Below are 21,447 nucleotides of genomic sequence, written 5' to 3' on the forward strand. Positions count from 1 at the left end.
TTCTGTCAGTCAATGACTGTCTTCTGGACAACTCTCAAGTCAGCAGTCTTCCCCATGGTTGTGTAGCTTACTGAACCAGACTGAGGGATCATTTAAAGGCTTAGGAAACCTTTGCAGGTGTTTTATGTTGATTGGCAGATTACAGTAGGACACCATGAGTCTACAATATTGAACTTTTTCTCAATATTCAAATTTTCTGAGATACTGACTATTGGGTTTTCATTAGCAGTAAGCCAAATTCATCAACATTACAAGAAATAAACTCTTGAAATAGATCACTTTGTGTGAAATCTATATAATATATGAGTTTCACTTTTTGAACTGAATTACTGAAATAAATTAACTTTCAGATAATATTCGAATTTATTGAGATGTACCTGTATAGTTTTGGTGTTTAGTTCTGGAACAGGAGTTTCTAAAAACCTCAAATTCCCCCCCCCCCCATCTGATATTGATGGCGTATCCTAAGGATAGGTCATCAATATCATCAGCCCAGAAAACCCCTTTAACTCCTTAAAGACCGGCCTATTTTCATTTTTTCCTCCTCCCATTCCAATAGCCAAAACGTTTATTTTTCCGTTCACATGATAACTTATTTTTGCTGGACAAGATGTTTTTGTTAATGCCACCATTTAATTTACCATGTCTTGTATTGGAAAACGGGAGAAAAATTCTTTGTGGGGTAAAATTTGAAAAAATTCCACAAAATTCCGCCAAGGTTTTTGGGGTTTTAACATCACAGCGTTCACTGTGCACTAAATATGGTCCGATGTCCTTATTTTGTGGCTCAATATGAATGCGGCAATACCAAACGTGTGCGGGCGCATAACGCTGTACATGTACTGCATTATGAGTTAAGGGGTTAACTAGCAAGATTCTTTACAGGCATGTACTTACAATTATTAAAGTTAGGCTACTTTCACATCATCATTTTGAAATCTGGCAGGTTTTTCCAGCAGAGGAACAGGCTGCCGGAGTTCACCGTATCTGGCATAGTTTGATCATTCCGTGAACTGCCTGATCCCTATTGATCTGACGGGTATCCGGATGCTTTCTGGCAGGCAGAAATGCTGGCTTTTGACCTCACAAAAAGTCCTGCATGCATGACAAATCTTCGTTCCAAAAAGCTTTCGAAACCTATTGGTATTAAAAAAAAAAAAAATTCATTTATACTGCATTTATATATTCTGCAGCGATGTGCAGATTGTCGTCACTCACATCAGTTTCAGTCCCTAGTGGGAAAACCCCATTAAAGTACAGGGAGAACGTGCAAACCTAGGACCCCAGGGATGCAAGCCCACAGTGCTAACTACTAAGCTACCATGAGGCCTATTCTCTAAGGCTGGGTTCACACTTGAGCGTATTTGATATGCGCGTTTAACGTGCGTTTTTGTTGCGCGTTTTCTGCACGTTTTTGTGCGCGTTTTTGTCCATAGTCAACACGCGTATTACGCGCGTTTGTGTGATTGACAGCAGTGTCCTATGGCCGCAAGCGCGAGACAAAACGCCCTAAAGAAGCTCAAGAACTTTTTTGAGCGTAGGGCGTTTTTCAGCGCGTTCAAACGCGCTGTAAAACGCTCAAGTGAGAACCAGGGCCATAGGTAAGCATTGGTTTTCATATGTTGAGCGTTTTACAGCGCGTTTGAACGAGCTGTAAAACGCTCAAGTGTGAACCCAGCCTAAGACTCCTTGAGATACTGTAGCTATCTGTGTATCTGTTGGTCTCCAGATCATGGCTCATCTCCTTGTTACCGATGTAAGTCTGGGGAAGAACGCCCTATAAAGGACTAATGAACACTAAACCGGCAGAACTGTCAATCATAGAAATAGACACACATGGTTTGCAGTGAGGGACACAAGATTGTACATCTGCTGTTGTGCATTTTCACATATTCAAAGCATTTGTGGTTGCCTAGGTGGTAAGATTTTTCTAACCTGTGGCTCTTGTTCCTTTAGAACTCTGGCGATGATCAAACCTGATGCGGTTCCAAAGATGGGCTCAATCATGGAGTCAATTATAGATACAGGATTCACTATTACCAAAGCCAAGATGGTTTTATTGTCTCGGTAAGTATCTGACTGAGAAATGTCCTGCTTCAAGAGAAAGATTAGTGGAGGAGGAAAATTAGAAAGTGGGATTTATGAAGGTCAGAAAAACCTTGGGCTTTTTTATTGCTTTACTGACAAATTGTATGAAGTGACAAGATTTTCTCTCCGGCCCTGGTCGTATCAGTTGTTTCCTCTTATTGTGGCAAAAAAAATGAGAACGATATGTGCTGCGTTGTCTTCCCTAGGAAATGCTGGTGCTTCTAGGAAACATTTGAAAGCAGCTCTGCATCTGGAGAATATCTTTATTTTATATTTTGTAGTAGCACCAATGTATGTTACCTGTACTGGCCTCAGGCTAGGGGCTGGAAGTACTCCGATCTTGACTCATAGGGAGATACTTGCAATAGGTGGCACTGGTGAGATGGTTCTTTTTCTTGGGAGATACCTCTTTGCCTATTTGTTTTCCATAGAGCATTACTAATAACTCTCCATACCATGGAGTGCTTCCAATAAGTCCCCATACAGGACTAGCTCTTTAAGGAGAATCCACCCACTGCCTAAGCTACTTCCAAGGCATCGCACTGAGCCAGCCTGAATCTTACTCTGTACTGATGAGGGGCAAAGCACCCTGAAACTGCTGTCTATGGATGGATATCTGGCTTGGCTATATTCTTTTTATCAAATTCCAAGACTTGTTGGAAAGTCGGATCTTGACTCATAAGGAGCTATTTCCAATAGGTGGTACTTGTGAGGGTGTTCTCTTTCTTGGGAGATACCTCTTTGTATATACTTTTCCCATGGACCTTTGCCAATAAGTCTCCATACCCTGGAGTACTACCAGTAAGGCCCCTTTCACACGGGCGAGTTTTTTGCGCGGGTGCAATGCGTGAGTTGAACGCATTGCACCCGCACTGAATCCGGACCCATTCATTTCTATGGGGCTGTGCACATGAGTGGTGATTTTCACGCATCACTTGTGCGTTGCGTGAAAATCGCAGCATGATCTATTTTGTGCGTTTTTCACGCAACGCAGGCCCCATAGAAGTGAATGAGGTTACGTGAAAATCGCAAGCAACGGCGGGTGCGGTGCGATTTTCACGCACGGTTGCTAGGAGACGATCGGGATGGGGACCCGATCAGTATTATTTTCCCTTGTAACATGGTTATAAGGAAAAATAATAGCATTCTGAATACAGAATGCTAAGTAAAATAGGGCTGGAGGGGTTAAAAAAATAATAATAATAAAAAATAAAATTTTTACTCACCTTAATCCACTTGCTCGCGCAGCATCTCTTCTGTCTTCATCTGTGAGGAATAGGACCTTTGATGACGTCACTACGCTTATCACATGGATGGTGATGGATCATCTGATGGACCATGTTATGAACGCATTGACGTCTTCAAAGGTCCTATTCCTCACAGATGAAGACAGAAGAAATTCCGGCTGCGCGAACAAGTGGATTAAGTTGAGTTAAATTATTTTTTTATATTTTTTTAACCCCTCCAGTCCTATTGTACTATGCATTCTGTATTCAGAATGCAATTATTTTTCCTTATAACCATGTTATAAGGGAAAATAATACAATCTACACAACCTTGAACCCAAACCTGAACTTCTTTGAAGAAGTTCGGGTCTGGGTACCACAGTCAGTGGTACCCGCGCGATAAAAACTGAACAATGGAACGCAATCGCAGTCAAAACTGACTGCAATTGGGTACCTACTCGCACGGGTTTGCCGCAACGCATCCGGACCTTATCCGGACACGCTCGTGTGAAAGAGGCCTAAGTCTCCATACTGGCCTGCCTAAACAAATACACACTTCTAGGCCGAAGCAAGTATGTATGTGTGTGTATGGGGGAATTAGGAGAGATAGCTGTTTGGCAGACAGCTCTTGAAGGTGTCTGAGCACCTTAGGTCTCTAGGACAGCCAGCTCCATCAACCAACTATCGAGGACCTGTCACAACTCTGGACATGTCTGTTTTAGTAAATAATTATATTCCATATGAAATTACAATTCTGGAGCATCTTTTCTTATAACTGTATGATGTCACTGTATTCTTCCTACAAGAAAATTCTGAATGCATAGACAGCTTGGTGTTACCAGTTGGGATATGTCCCTGCACAGTCTGACATTGTCTAATCAGTGCTAGCAGTAGCAGACTGTGCAGCAACTCATCTCTTTGACAAAGGGAATGGCAACACTCACTTGGCAACTTATCCAAATACTTCTAATAAGAATAACAGAGGAACAGCAAAACTTGTAATTGTGTAAAAAAAAGATGCTCCAAAACTGTTTTTGCATGGGGAATGCAAGTAGTTACTTGAAAAGTCATGTCCTCTTTAAGCATTTCAGTCCATTACTACCTGAGTATGACCTGTGCAGAAACTCGAGCACACAAGTAGAGGACAAGGAAACCCTGCCAAGAGCAGATGAGATTCTACGTGCTATGTCTTCTCACCGGGTGATTAAACCTCAGGCTAAACTATTGTATAGATGATATCCTCTGTAGATAAGATACTTGAGATAAAGATATCAAATCACCTAAACCTTTACATATTTACACACATATCTATCTATCTATCTATCTATCTATCTATCTATCTATCTATCTATCTATCTATCTATCTATCTATCGATCTATCTATCTATCTATTAATGTATTATCTATCAATCATGTATCTATCTATCTATCTATCTATCATGTATCTATCTATCTATCATCTATCTATTTATCATGTATCTATCTATCTATTTCTTTCTGTCTATCGGGATATTGTATGCTATTGTTACATTCATTAATACGTTATACTTATTACACTGTAAGGGCTCATGCACACAAACTTATTTTTTTCTGTGTCCATTCCGTATTTTTTGCAGCCCGTATATGGAACCATTCACTTCAGTTGGGTTGCAGAAAAATGGAAGCAATTCCGTGTGCATTCCACGACTGCATGTCCGTTCCGCAAAAAATTAGAACGTCCTAATATTGTCCGCATTACAGACAAGGATAGGACTGTTCTATTAGGAGCTGGCCATTCCATTCCGTAAAATGCAGCAGGTATCCGTGTTTTGCAGATCCGCAAAACTTCCACTGGTCATGTGCATGAGCCCTAAGGTATACACATAAACGGATATAAAATGTCCTTCTGAAATGACACCTATGAGTTCCACCTAGACAGCAGCATTACTCCTTGGCTCATTGCCTTTTGCAGTAAAATCTGCATATTGCTGTCTCTGCAGTCTTTCACCGAACCTCCATGAACTGCTGTCTTTTTCACTGCCACAGAATTTCTCCTTAAAGGGATTCTATACCCTTTTTCTTACTGATGAGCTATCCATTGGTTTGGCTAACCTCTGGCACTCCAGCTATGGTGAAACTACGACTGCCAGCATGCTCCATTCATTTTTGTGGAGTTCTGAGAACAGCCAAGCAAGTGAGCATCTTGGGAGTTGTAGTTTTACCACAGCTGGAGTGCAGGAGGTTAGCCATCACAGGGTTAGGTCATCTGATCGGCTATTTAATGTGGCCTGGGTGCAGGTCAGCCCCATTGAAGTGAATGAAGCTGCGCTGCGCCCAGACCATGTGACATAGTCGTGACGTCACTGGCCTGTGGGAAGCAGCGAGAAGACCACCTTCTCAAACGATCAATGGAGGTCCCGGGTGTCAAACCCACGATGATCAGAAGCTGATGACTTATCCATCCATATATCTATAGATTATGAGTAAGAAAGGGGTTCTCTGGGGGATGAGGGGGTGCTCTGGCCCTTGCATATACTATACAATATCATTGGTGTGCATTTCTATCAGGCTGCTCAGCCATGATGGTATATCGTAGGCAGGACCAAATTATTACCATCTATTGTAGAGCAATGTAGTGTGTAGTGAGGCCCAACCCCATCATCCCCCTTGGCAGCTCTGCAAGTGGCGACCAGTTCTGCTCACATTCTAGGACAGGTTGCTTGCACCCATTTTAAATCATTCCCAAAGAGACCCTTTAAGGCTACCTTCCACTGCCGTTTCTGGGTTCGCCTGTGAGATCCGTTTCAAGGCTCTCACAAGCGGCCCCAAACGGATCAGTTTAGCCCCAATGCATTCTGAATGGATAAGGATCCGTTCAGAATGCATCAGTTTGCCTCCGCTCCGTCTCCATTCCGCTCTGGAGGCGGACACCAAAACGCTGCTTGCAGCATTTTGGTGTCTGCCTGGCGATGCGGAGCCAAACGGATCCGTCCTGACACACAATGTAAGTCAATGGGGACGGATCCGTTTACATTGACACAAATATGGTGCAATTGTAAACAGATCCGTCCCCCATTGACTTTCAATGTAAGTCAGGACGGATCCGTTTGACTTACGGAGAGAATAATGCAGACGGATCCGTTCTGAACGGATACCAGCGTTTGCATTTATAGGTGCGGATCCATCTGTGCAGATACCAGACGGATCCGCACCTAACGCAGGTGTGAAAGTAGCCTAAGATGTTCCTCTTAATGTTCTGATGTCTGGGAGTGTATTAGTTGTTAGTTGACACATGCAGAGCTCATTGGATCTAATTAGTTTAGTCATATAATGCAAAGCACCTCATTAATCTGGCAGGGATAATTTTGGGCTCTATTTACACCTCTGTCTGTTCGAACAGAAGCAGTAATTGGCCATTGTGTAAAATGAAGATCAGCAGCAAACATTAAAACTATAGCTTCTCATTGATCACAGTAACATTTACACAAGGCATTGTTGTCTAGTATATGGCTGTTGTGACATCCAGCAGAAAAACTTGGGGGTGACTTTAAAAAAAATCACACTATTTAAAGGGACACTTCCAACAGAATAGGGGATTTTTTAAACTAGAAAGCAGAAAAACAGCTGTGAGCGGAAGACAGAATCTGCTAGCATAATAGTAGATGTAGAATTGGGATGACAGCATGACATCACTTGTTGTGTAGCTAGGCCTAGATAAAGATGTCCACAGAAGAGCATTGCATTGACTAGTGTAATGAGTCACACCCCTCCCACTTCTCTGGCTGCAGTGATGGCCTAAGTAAGTTAAGCAAGACTGTTTGTCGCGCTAATAGGCCAAATAAAGAGGAGGTTAAAGAGCCAGAACAGGAAGTAGAGTACCAAAAAATTGGTTGGTAATATGTGATTGAACATTTGATGGAGGTACCCTTTAAAGCTATTTTTAAAGGGGTTGTCTAGCAAGGCAGCATTTTTAGTAAAGTGCTCAGCCAGTAATTGGCTCAACTGACATTACCTGTGTTAAAGTGCTCATGCCATGACTGATGTAAAAATGACACGTCATATAGTACATGACTATCTCTCTCTCTACCAAAGCTAGAACCAGCCCTGTACCTCACATGGATCCAGGGATCTCCCCATTCCTTGCTCCAATTACTCTGCTAGATTTATTTCAGGCTGGCAGCTCAGGGGCTGTGTCCTTTCTGCTGTAGCTCTTTCCATGTAACCACCACAACTTTCTAACAGAAGATATGGCTGGTGGCAGTTGAATATTTAAACTGAGCGCATGCGACCACCACAGGGAGGTGGACGAAAAAAAAAGGAAAATAACAAACAGCAGGTGGCGCTATACAGATACATTTCATTGAATAGCTCAGAGGCTATACAAAGTTTTTATTTACATGCCATTACAAAAGTATTCAGATCCAGGTGCTGGTTTGAAAAATGAAGATTATTTTTCGTGGCACAACCCTTTTAAGATTGGAGGAAGGAGAAGGTCATAGTAAGCATCAGAATGGGAGTTGTGAGGGATCAGTGTAGGTGGATATCATTTTTTTTAACCTTTTTTTTTTAAATATATATAACTTTGAGCACTTTACTTAAAATTTTGCCCCGTTGCAAGACCCTTTAACCTTCCATGCTTTAACACTCCATCCAATCTTCTAGTTATATTGAAGAGAGGGGAGACCTAAGGGCTGTAGGGCCTGTACAGTAAAGCTGGCCCTATACATTAAATTAATGTCAGCCAAACTCACCGATTTCTACCCTACCATTTAACTTGTATTGGGGGGTCCTGACTTTCATCAGATGGGAGAAGTGAGGTAAAAGAAGAGTTGGACCAGCTGGATTTGAACATGCCCAATCCTTTTCTTCTCAAGGGAGGTAAGCCACCACCAGAGGTGTCCAGAGTCTTGGACTAGAGTGCATGTGTATACCCTGGTTGGAACAAATGTCAGCCAACTTAACAGTGAGCATCTCTAGACTGACATTATTTAGTAACTATATTGATTTGTACTGGTTGTAAGATGGAAAGAAAAAATTTCAGTAGAGAGAGAACATACGTGTTAATCCAGGATATTGTTTTGACACAAAAGCAGTTTTAATGGTTTCATGTTTTGTGTTCTAGTGCTGAAGCCATGGACTTCTACAGTGAACATCAAGCAAAATCTTTTTTTAAGTAAGTGGTATTGCTAGCTAAATAAATAGTTCTACCATCCTAGATTTTTATTTATGGTCTAATTCCAAGCAGACACTGTAAATTATAATCTCTGGGACTACCAGAGATGACTACAGGACTTCCACAGAATTGAATGAATGGCCACCACTCCATTCAAATGGGTGAACACAAGGCCCCTGTTCTTGCAGTCAGAGGGGGCTCAAGCGATTGGACCCCGCTGGTCAGACTTGTATTCCCTACCCTGTGGACAACCCCTTTAGTAAAGATTATTTGCAAAGTTATTCAATTTCTTTTTAATCAAAATATATTAGAGAAATTCAGCAAATTAGTTTCAGGGGTAGGCATACCCTTTAGGAATTAGCCCCTTTAAGGTGCTGTAGGAGAGTTCCTAAAACTTTTAACATGGTTGAAAACAAGACAAAAAAGATCATGTACAGGTGAAACTTGAAAAATTTGAATATTGTGCAAAAGTCCATTTATTTCAATAATGCAAATTAAAAGGAATTGCATTAATGCAGCTTAATATTAGAATTTTGTGAAAAGGTTCAATATTCTAGGCTCAAAGTGTCACACTCTAGTCAGATAATTAGTCCATACCCCCTGAGCAAAGGGTACCTGAGATTGTGACTTTGGGGTTTCATAAGTTGTAAGCCATAATGATCCAAATTATATCAAATAAAGGCTTGAAATATCTCGCTTTGCATGTAATGAGTCTATCTCATATATTAGTTTCACCTTTTAAGTTGAATTACTGAAATAAATAAACTTTGCACGATATTCACATTTTTCGAGTTTCACCTGTATATAAAGGCAAGCAATCCAGCATCAGGTACTTGGGTAGACTGTTAAAATGGCAACATTAATTAATTAAAAAGTTTAAAAGCACATATCATAACTCATGGGAAAAGTGGTGCTTTCTTACGCTTTTCAAAAGAAAGTCTTAATTATATTCATTGCTGTGAATTAAAGTTTACATTTTAATAGTCTACCCAAGTACTTGTTGCTGGATTTCTTGCCTTTATGTTTTGGATCCATTGGGATTCAGATTCAGGATTTCTCTGAGTATAAGGCATTTTGACTGAGGACTTATTTGCAGCAGACTCGTGAGCTGAAGCTTCCTATTTTCTTATTAAAAAGAAAAAAAGAAAAAAAAGAAAATGTTGCATTAATAAAAGGGAAATGGTTTGATGACCATTTCCTGTTAAGTCTGTGACCACATTGTGATTTTGTTACCATCTTAGTCTTCCAACCATTTTGTCACTTTTTGAGGTTGGGGAACAGCTCGAAAAGTTTTCTTCATTTTTCTGTTTTTGTGTACGGGAAGGAGTGGGAGGTGCAAGATGCTAGTGACATGAGGAAGAAAGATCACAGCCTGTTACTGCCATCTTTTCCTCTGTGCAGCTTTCCAGTGACCCCAGGGGTCATGTTATCACCCCAATCTCACATGTCACATTTAGTGGGGTCTTTTTTTTTTTTTCTAAAGAGTTACTTGTGCCTTACCACAGCATTTGTCATAGCAGAATTTCAATTTTATTCAATTTTTACAGAACATTATTCCTTGTATTATTTATGCATGATGGCCAAAGTTGGTGGCCCCTGTTGGCCTCTGTGGTCCTATAATGTCAATCTGGGCACTCCCTTTACCACACCACAAAACAAACACCAGAGCACTAAGGACCAAGGAGGCCAAAAGTATGGGAACAAAGTGTATTGCAAAGTTTTTTATTTTAACACTGTATCAGTGAGTTATTGGTTGTAGGAAAACGCTGCAAAAATTATCGAGAAAATGACAGTGTTAAAGAGGCATTACTAAGGATATTTGAGGAATGCCTGATAAGTTCCACTTCTGAAAGTCCCCTCTGCTGTTCACTAACTTAAGGGTTTTCCAAGATTTTATAACTGATGACCTATCCTCTGTGTAATGCATCCATGGCCTAACTGAAACATGGCATCAGTCATGTGACACCCTACACATCATGTCATTTCTGACATTCAGTACGCAACAGTGTTGCATGACATACATGTGCTGCCTCAGCACACTGGGTACATCAATGTGATAAATAGGACTGGTGTTGGAATAATGATTTTTATTGTGCTTATTACAGTAACTACATCACTGTGGTGGCCTGTCTCTATGTGATGTTTAAAATGGCTGCCTATCTCCAGGTGATGTTATATTATTAATAAAGTTTAGTGTAAAAAAAACACAGATCTACTTCTACATAGACACTGACAGACATAATGTTGAGGTGCAGCTGCAGGTAGTAATACTGCAGATACTATGTATGTTCTGCTCTCTAATACACTATAATCCACCTGTTAAATACCTGGGCAGTTAACTGACAGCTAGGTCACATGATACTTTTGAGGGTCACATGACTGCTCACATGACTGCTCACATGACTGATGCCATGTTTAGGTCCTATCCAGCTCTCCTATGAAGGCATTTTACTGGACTCAAACAGGCCGTACTATATATTTTTTTTTCTTTAGGAAGAGACTCCTGTGGGGATATAAAAAAGGACTGTAAGCAAAATTTCAAAAAGTTTTATATTACAAAACTGTTCAGCATCCTATTCTCTAAATAAATAGAGTGGTTTCAGGACTTCAGTTCTCTTGATCCCATAGGAGGCTGTAAATGCTTATGATAGGTTTCCTTTAAAGTGGTATTCTTTTTTGGAGATTCATGCTGCCTGAACCTTGGGCATCATGGCATCCCCACAGGCTCCCTGCTTATAAACAACGATGTTATACCCTGAAACATTGCTGCTTTTCAGAGAAAGAATTGTTAGAAACAAGCCGATTGAGAGGTCTCTATTTGTGTACTGAAAGAGACCTCAATCTAGCTGAGCTGGGCAAGGAGAAACTGGTGGGGAGTCACCCAAATGACTCTACTCCCTGTTTCTGCCTAGTTTGAAACTATGCTTGTAACATGGGCAATTCATATTCCCCGATTACAGTCCTGGTTCGATTGATAAAGGGCATGTGCCCGGAAAATTGCCTGTTATCCATTTGGGAGCAGCAATAAAGTTTTCCGTACTGCCCCACTTGTAAAAATGCGTAAATATATAGGATCGCGCTGCAAAGTATCTTGGAATCCTTTTCTCCACCCAAGGCTCTCCTCACACCATCCGGACATGGAAAGCACACAATTTCCTCAGGTAGCCTCCCCTCCTCCAATGGAACCTGCAGGATATCAAGGGGTTGCGCCGATAGTGAAAGCACTATTTTCACAGTTAAAATCAAATAATTTATTGTACTCACAAACAGCGACTTGTAAAAGGCATATCTCAAACGTTGGGCAACGGGAGGATTTTTATTTGAGATATGCCTTGTACAAGTCGCTGTTTGTGAGTACAATAAATTATTTGATTTTAACGGTGAAAATAGTGCTTTCACTATCGGCGCAACCCCTTGATATCCTGCAGGTTCCATTGGAGGAGGGGAGGCTACCTGAGGAAATTGTGTGCTTTCCATGTCCGGATGGTGTGAGGAGAGCCTTGGATGGAGGAAAGGATTCCAAGATACTTTGCAGCGCCGTCCTGTACATTAACGCATTTGAACTTTAGTGTGAATTAACCCACAACACTTTTGGGACCTGCAGCGCCGAAAGTCCAGGCAACGTATCAGACTGCTTCTGTTATTTACCTTTGCCCCACTTGTACGCCTTGGACTACTGTTGGGTCTTAACAGCAGGACCTTCAGGACGTGCACACCTCACCACCAGGCATTTAGGGTACTGCTACCATCCCAGAGAAACTGTAACAAGGGAGCCTGTCAGGATTTCATGCAGTGCATGGTTCACACATGAATCTTCTGACAGGTTCTCTTTACGTATTTGTCCGATTTTTTTTTTTTTAAGCCTCTCTTGGAACAGCTATAAATGGATATCCCTAATAATGTCATAGATTAGGTCTGCAATGTTTCTCACCATGTGTTCGAGGGCAGAAGTCGGCTAGATGTCGGCACAATCCATACTATGATTTCAAACCACAGCGCGTCCTGTACACTGTCATTATATAGCTTCCTACATATGTCATTCACTGTCTGTGCTCTCTAGCAGACATTTTGTTCTCTTCAATGTCATTGTAGTAAATTATTAAAAAGCCTGAAACTGGAGTTTGAAGGTACAGTTTCTGTTGAATAATAATTTTGTTAAACGAGGCTCATGGTATGCTGACAGGTTTACAGAGTTAAGATGCCAAAGAGGACCCAGGGACTTAACAATACGCTCTTTGTCCTAAAGCATTGACAAACAGGCAGCTTTCCCATGTGAGGATTCCTGTGTCTAATTACATCTATATCAAACTCTGAAGTAGGTTAGTTTAAAATGCCATCCATTATATCATCTCAGACCTGATGGTAATGGCATGGCCAAACACATCACACCACCACCATAAAAAAAATATATAGATTTATTGTAGTATAGCATGCTTATTGTATGGCATTTTTCATTATTGCATACATCAGTATGCATTATTGGTATATTACTGTCCATAATTAGTGCAATTGATCGGGTAACCCCTAATTCAAAGCATTTTATCCCGCAATCAGCTGATCTCCTTGTTTTTGGCCCCGGAAAGTCCTGGCGATCAGCTATTGATGCCAGGGAAGGCTGCCCGGTACTGTTGTAATACATGGTGTCTCAGTGTCCGTATATTTACTAAGGTCACGCAATCTTGCAAGAATTTTTCGAAAACTCTAAGAGGCAAAGTAGCAGTGCCTCACCATCAACAGGGCTTCTGGGAATGTGCATGAATGACTAGGCAACTGCTTCACTTCAACATTCATTTATCATTTTTCGTTTTTTAGTTTTTAGATTCATTTCTTGAGCTGTTTGATAGATACTTCAAACCTGAACTGTAATTAAAAGGGTTATCCCATGATTACTGTAAACATTAAAATCAGACATTATGTAGTATGTGACAATCTTTCTAACAAAGCTAGGACCAGCCCTATACCTCACATGGATCCAGAGCTCTTCCCATCCATCGGAGTTAGTCTGCTAGATTTACTTCAAGCTGGTGGCTCGGGGGGTGGTGGTGCACAGAGTGAGGTGGACAGAGAAATGAGGAAAAGTACAACCAACAGGTGGAGCTATACAGATACATTTTATTGAATAATTCAGTGGTTTTACTGTATTTTTACATGCAATTACAAAACTATTTAGATCCAGGTTTGCTGGTTTGAAAAATTTAGAATATTTTCTGTGCGACAACCGCTTCAAAGAGCTTGAAGGGAACCTGTCACCAGGATTTTGGGTATAGAGCTGAGGACATGGGTTGCTAGATGGCCGCTAGCACATCTGCAATACCCAGTCCCCATAGCTCTGTGTGCTTTTATTGTGTAAAAAAAACGATTTGGTACATATGCAAATTAACCTGAGATGAGTCCTGTCCCTGAGATGAGTCAGGGACAGGACTCATCTCAGATTAATTTGCATATGTATCAATTTTTTTTTTTTTCACACAATAAAAGCACACAGAGCTATGGGGACTGGATATTGCGGATGTGCTAGCGGCCATCTAGCAGCCCATGTCCCCAGCTCTATACACAAAATCCTGCTGACAGGTTCCCTTTAAACTTAAGTCTAAGAACAAAATTCCCTTAAGCAGAAAACCAGGGCTGGGTAGCAAGTTCATCTTAAAGTTGCCCTTACACATTAGACAAACGTTACATAGTTTAGCATGGTTGAAAAAAGACACAAGTCCATCAAGTTCAACCAAGGGATGGAAATTATGGGAAGGAGAGTGCGAACCAGACTTCTACATATTTACTTAAGCATTAATGTTATTGAGTACTAGGTAAATTATCTAAGCCTTTTTAAAACCGTCAACTATTCCTACTGGGACCACCTCCTGATGTAGACTATTTACTGCTCATATGGTGAAGAATCCTTTTTGCCTCTGGAGCGAACTTTTTCTTTTCCAGACGGAGGCAGTGTACCTTTTTATTTTGAGGGGATTTGTTCATGGGACTCTCCCAGTTTTACCCACCCCTAGGACATATGCATGTAGATTATTACTAACCAGATGCATAACTTTACATTTATCCACATTGAACCTCGTTTGCCAAGTGGATGTCCAAACACTCCATAGACTGCACAGTACTACCTACTGTATCTCGGTGTCATGTGCAAAAATTAAGACAGTGCTATTAATCCCATCCTGTATATCATTCATGAATAAGTTAAATAATAGGGGACCCTGCACTGAACTTTGGGGGTACACCACTTATAACCCGGGACCATTCAGAATGGGAATGATTGACTACAACTCTCTGGACACGGTCTTTCATCCACCTTTCAATACAAACTATACTTTTCTAAGACTATAGATCGTATATTACCTATTAAATGTCTATCAGGGACAGTATCAAAGGACTTTGAAAAATTCCAAGAACACTACATCCACAGCCGCCCCTTTGTCCATCCTTCTACTCACCTCCTCATAAAAGCAACTCGGGTTAGTCTGACAACTTCTTTCCTCCGTAAACCCATGCTGGTTATCACTTATGATATTATTTACAGTCACATACTCCTGTATATAGTCCCTTAAGGCTGACTTCACACGGGCGAGATTTCCGCGCGGGTGCAATGCGGGAGGTGAACGCATTGCACCCGCACTGAATCTGGACCCATTCATTTCTATGGGGCTGTGCACATGAGCTGTGATTTTCACGCATCACTTATGCGTTGCGTGAAAATCGCAGCATGCTCTATATTGTGCGTTTATCACGCAACGCAGGCCCCATAGAAGTGAATGGGGCTGAGTGAAAATCGCAAGCATCCGCAATCAAGTGCGGATGTGGTGCGATTTTCACGCATGGTTGCTAAGATGACAGTCTATTCACTGTATTATTTTCCCTTATAACATAGTTATAAGGGAAAATAATAGTATTCTTTAATACAGAATGCTTAGTAGGTGGTCAATTGAGGGTTAAAAAATAATTAACTCACCTTCTCCTCTTGATCGCGTAGCTGCCGATCTCTTCTTACTTCTTTAATCATGAGCTGCCGGCTAAAGGACCTGTGGTGACGTCATATCACATGGTCCATCACCGTGGTGATGGACCATGTGATTGCACCATGTGATATGACGTCACCACAGGTCCTTTAGCCGGCAGCTCATGATTAAAGAAGTAAGAAGAGACCGGCAGCTACGCGATCAAGAGGAGAAGGTAAGTTAATTTTTAATTTTTTTTTTAACCCTCAATTGACCACCTACTAAGCATTCTGTATTAAATAATGCTATTATTTTCCCTTATAACCATGTTATAAGGGAAAATAATAACATCTACACAACACCGAACCCAAACCTGAACTTCTGTGAAGAAGTTCGGGTCTGGGTACTACAGTCAGTTTTTTATCACGCGGGTGCAAAACGCATTGCCGCAACGCATCCGGACCTTATCCGGACACGCTCGTGTGAACTCAGCCTAAGAGTCCTTCAAACATTTTTCCCACAATGAAACTTATATTGGTCTATATTTACCTGGGGAAGATTTAGAGCCCTCTTTGCATATGGGCACCACATTTGCTTTGCACCAGTCATGCCAGTCACTAGAGAATTTCCATAAATCATGAATAGGGGCACAGCAATAACTGAGCCCAGTTCTTAAAGAACTATTGGGTGTAGCCCATCTGGACCCGAAGCCTTGTTTAAATACCTTATTTAATGGTGATTAACACCTTAAGGACCTTGCCATTTTTCACCTTAAAGGGGTTATCCCATCATAATGATCACTGTTAAATCAGTTAATGATTTGACAGTGATCATTTTTGTAAATATACTTGATTAACGAATTCCCACCGTTTAGGAGAAAATTCATCCCCACTTACCTTATTGTTGTGACTCGGTCTCCCCTGGTTACGGCCACCGCTCTTCTCCAGAATCCCGATGGTCGCGCTTGCTCAGAAGACTTCTTCTTTTCTCCCGGCTGGGCTGCTCGCTGTCCTGAACGCGCACGCTGCCGCGCATGCGCGACGGTGACTTCTTCCCGGCCAGAATAGTTCAGAGCTGCAAACGCGCACGCCGGCTCTGTACTATACTGGTCACATGGCGCATGCGCGGCAGCGTGCGCGTTCAGTCCAGCGCGCGGCCCGGCCAGGAGAAGACTTCAATCAAGATGAAGCCCGCCCCCAGCCAGAATCCAGGAAGTGAACGGCGCGGTGGCAGCAGGTAAGTATGAAAAGGGGAAGTGGGATAACCCCTTTAAGAACCAGGCCGTTTTTTGGAAACTTGACATATGTTACTTTATGTGGTGATAACTTCGGAAGCATATACTTATCCAATCCATTCTGAGATTTCTCGCGACACATTGTACTTCATAATAGTGAAAAATTTTAGTCAATATAATTCACCTTTATTTATCAAAAAAATCCAAAATCTACAGAAAATTGGGAAAAATTTGCAATTTTCCAAATTTGAATTTCTCTGCTTTTAAAGGGAATCTGTCACCAGGTTTTAGCATATTAACCACCTCCGGACCGCCTAACGCAGGATCGCGTTCCGGAGATGGCAGCGCTGCGCACAGTCACGCATATACGCGTCATCTCGCGAGACGCGAGACTTCCTGTGAACGCGCGCACACAGGCGCGCGCGCTCACAGGAACGGAAGGTAAGAGAGTTGATCTCCAGCCTGCCAGCGGCGATCGTTCGCTGGCAGGCTGGAGATGTGTTTTTTTTAACCCCTAACAGGTATATTAGACGCTGTTTTGATAACAGCGTCTAATATACCTGCTACCTGGTCCTCTGGTGGTCCCCTTTGTTTGGATCGACCACCAGAGGACACAGGTAGCTCAGTAAAGTAGCACCAAGCACCACTACACTACACTACACCCCCTTCCCCGTCACTTATTAACCCCTTATTAGCCCCTAATCACCCCTGATCACCCCATATAAACTCCCTGATCACCCCCCTGTCATTGATTACCCCCCTGTCATTGATCAACCCCCTGTAAAGCTCCATTCAGACGTCCGCATGATTTTTACGGATCCACTGATAGATGGATCGGATCCGCAAAACGCATCCGGACGTCTGAATGAAGCCTTACAGGGGCGTGATCAATGACTGTGGTGATCACCCCATATAAACTCCCTGATCACCCCCCTGTCATTGATTACCCCCCCTGTCATTGATTACCCCCCTGTAAAGCTCCATTCAGATGTCCGCATGATTTTTACGGATGCACTGATACATGGATCGGATCCGCAAAACGCATCCGGTCGTCTGAATGAAGCCTTACAGGGGCATGATCAATGACTGTGGTGATCACCCCCCTGTCATTGATTACCCCCCTGTAAAGCTCCATTCAGATGTCCGCATGATTTTTACGGATGCACTGATAGATGGATCGGATCCGCAAAACGCATCCGGACGTCTGAATGAAGCCTTACAGGGGCATGATCAATGACTGTGGTGATCACCCCATATAGACTCCCTGATCACCCCCCTGTCATTGATTACCCCCCTGTCATTGATTACCCCCCTGTAAAGCTCCATTCAGATGTCCGCATGATTTTTACGGATGCACTGATAGATGGATCGGATCCGCAAAACGCATCCGGACGTCTGAATGAAGCCTTACAGGGGCATGATCAATGACTGTGGTGATCACCCCATATAGACTCCCTGATCACCCCCCTGTAAAGCTCCATTCAGATGTCCGCATGATTTTTACGGATGCACTGATACATGGATCGGATCCGCAAAACGCATCCGGTCGTCTGAATGAAGCCTTACAGGGGCATGATCAATGACTGTGGTGATCACCCCCCTGTCATTGATTACCCCCCTGTAAAGCTCCATTCAGATGTCCGCATGATTTTTACGGATGCACTGATAGATGGATCGGATCCGCAAAACGCATCCGGACGTCTGAATGAAGCCTTACAGGGGCATGATCAATGACTGTGGTGATCACCCCATATAGACTCCCTGATCACCCCCCTGTCATTGATTACCCCCCTGTCATTGATTACCCCCCTGTAAAGCTCCATTCAGATGTCCGCATGATTTTTACGGATGCACTGATAGATGGATCGGATCCGCAAAACGCATCCGGACGTCTGAATGAAGCCTTACAGGGGCGTGATCAATGACTGTGGTGATCACCCCATATAGACTCCCTGATTACCCCCCTGTCATTGATTACCCCCCTGTAAAGCTCCATTCAGATGTCCGCATGATTTTTACGGATGCACTGATAGATGGATCGGATCCGCAAAACGCATCCGGACGTCTGAATGAAGCCTTACACGGGCGTGATCAATGACTGTGGTTATCACCCCATATAGACTCCCTGATCACCCCCCTGTCATTGATCACCCCCCTGTCATTGATCACCCCCCTGTCATTGATCACCCCCCTGTCATTGATCACCCCCCTGTCATTGATCACCCCTCTGTAAGGCTCCATTCAGATATTTTTTTGGCCCAATTTAGCGGAATTTTTTTTTTTTTTTTCTTACAAAGTCTCATATTCCACTAACTTGTGTCAAAAAATTAAATCTCACATGAACTCACCATACCCCTCACGGAATCCAAATGCGTAAAATTTTTTAGACATTTATATTCCAGACTTCTTCTCACGCTTTAGGGCCCCTAGAATGCCAGGGCAGTATAAATACCCCACATGTGACCCCATTTCGGAAAGAAGACACCCCCAGGTATTCCGTGAGGGGCATATTGAGTCCATAAAAGATTGAAATTTTTGTCCCAAGTTAGCGGAACGGGAGACTTTGTGAGAAAAAAATTAAAAATATCAATTTCCGCTAACTTGTGCCAAAAAAAAAAAATTTCTATGAACTCGCCATGCCCCTCATTGAATACCTTGGGGTGTCTTCTTTCCAAAATGGGGTCACATGTGGGGTATTTATACTGCCCTGGCATTCTAGGGGCCCCAAAGCGTGAGAAGAAGTCTGGTATCCAAATGTCTAAAAATGCCCTCCTAAAAGGAATTTGGGCACCTTTGCGCATCTAGGCTGCAAAAAAGTGTCACACATCTGGTATCGCCGTACTCAGGAGAAGTTGGGGAATGTGTTTTGGGGTGTCATTTTACATATACCCATGCTGGGTGAGATAAATATCTTGGTCAAATGCCAACTTTGTATAAAAAAATGGGAAAAGTTGTCTTTTGCCAAGATATTTCTCTCACCCAGCATGGGTATATGTAAAATGACACCCCAAAACACATTCCCCAACTTCTCCTGAATACGGCGATACCACATGTGTGACACTTTTTTGCAGCCTAGGTGGGCAAAGGGGCCCATATTCCAAAGAGCACCTTTAGGATTTCACAGGTCATTTACCTACTTACCACACATTAGGGCCCCTGGAAAATGCCAGGGCAGTATAACTACCCCACAAGTGACCCCATTTTGGAAAGAAGACACCCCAAGGTATTCCGTGAGGGGCATGGCGAGTTCCTAGAATTTTTTATTTTTTGTCACAAGTTAGTGGAAAATGCTTATTTTTTTATTTTATTTTTTTTTTCATACAAAGTCTCATATTCCACTAACTTGTGACAAAAAATAAAAACTTCCATGAACTCACTATGCCCATCAGCGAATACCTTGGGGTCTCTTCTTTCCAAAATGGGGTCACTTGTGGGGTAGTTATACTGCCCTGGCATTCTAGGGGCCCAAATGTGTGGTAAGGAGTTTGAAATCAAATTCTGTAAAAAATGACCTGTGAAATCCGAAAGGTGCTCTTTTGAATATGGGCCCCTTTGCCCACCTCGGCTGCAAAAAAGTGTCACACATCTGGTATCTCCGTAATCGGGAGAAGTTGGGGAATGTGTTTTGGGGTGTCATTTTACATATACCCATGCTGGGTGAGAGAAATATCTTGGCAAAAGACAACTTTTCCCATTTTTTTATACAAAGTTGGCATTTGACCAAGATATTTATCTCACCCAGCATGGGTATATGTAAAAAGACACCCCAAAACACATTCCTCAACTTCTCCTGAATACAGAGATACCAGATGTGTGACACTTTTTTGCAGCCTAGGTGGGCAAAGGGGCCCACATTCCAAAGAGCACCTTTCGGATTTCACAGGTCATTTACCTACTTACCACACATTTGGGCCCCTAGAATGCCAGGGCAGTATAACTACCCCACAAGTGACCCCATTTTGGAAAGAAGAGACCCCAAGGTATTCGCTGATGGGCATAGTGAGTTCATGGAAGTTTTTATTTTTTGTCACAAGTTTGTGGAATATGAGACTTTGTATGAAAAAAAAAAAAAAAAAAATCATCATTTTCCACTAACTTGTGACAAAAAATAAAAAATTCTAGGAACTCGCCATGCCCCTCACGGAATACCTTGGGGTGTCTTCTTTCCAAAATGGGGTCACTTGTGGGGTAGTTATACTGCCCTGGTATTCTAGGGGCCCAAATGTGTGGTAAGGAGTTTGAAATCAAATTCAGGAAAAAATGAGGAGTGAAATCCGAAAGGTGCTCTTTGGAATATGGGCCCCTTTGCCCACCTAGGCTGCAAAAAAGTGTCACACATCTGGTATCCCCGTACTCAGGAGAAGTTGAGGAATGTGTTTTGGGGTGTCTTTTTACATATACCCATGCTGGGTGAGATAAATATCTTGGTCAAATGACAACTTTGTATAAAAAAATGGGAAAAGTTGTCTTTTGCCAAGATATTTCTCTCACCCAGCATGGGTATATATAAAATGACACCCCAAAACACATTCCCCACCTTCTCCTGAGTACGGAGATACCAGATGTGTGACACTTTTTTGCAGCCTAGGTGGGCAAAGGGGCCCATATTCCAAAGAGCACCTTTCGGATTTCACAGGTCATTTTTTACAGAATTTGATTTCAAACTCCTTACCACACATTTGGGCCCCTAGAATGCCAGGGCAGTATAACTACCCCACAAGTGACCCCATTTTGGAAAGAAGAGACCCCAAGGTATTCGCTGATGGGCATAGTGAGTTCATAGAACTTTTTATTTTTTGTCAC

At 42.3% G+C, this 21,447-nt stretch overlaps 1 protein-coding gene across 1 annotated transcript in view; it reads left to right on the forward strand.

The window, feature by feature from the left end:
• NME7 (NME/NM23 family member 7) overlaps positions 1 to 21,447 on the forward strand; it is a 238,446-nt gene that overhangs the window by 103,463 nt on the left and 113,536 nt on the right. The window contains exons 4-5 of the mRNA XM_040423843.1: positions 1,957 to 2,067; positions 8,416 to 8,466. Of these exons, the coding sequence (XP_040279777.1) occupies positions 1,957 to 2,067; positions 8,416 to 8,466 (162 nt within the window). The remainder of the gene's footprint in view (positions 1 to 1,956; positions 2,068 to 8,415; positions 8,467 to 21,447) is intronic.

This window comes from Bufo bufo, chromosome 3 (genome assembly GCF_905171765.1).
Source record: "Bufo bufo chromosome 3, aBufBuf1.1, whole genome shotgun sequence".
NCBI lineage: Eukaryota > Metazoa > Chordata > Amphibia > Anura > Bufonidae > Bufo > Bufo bufo.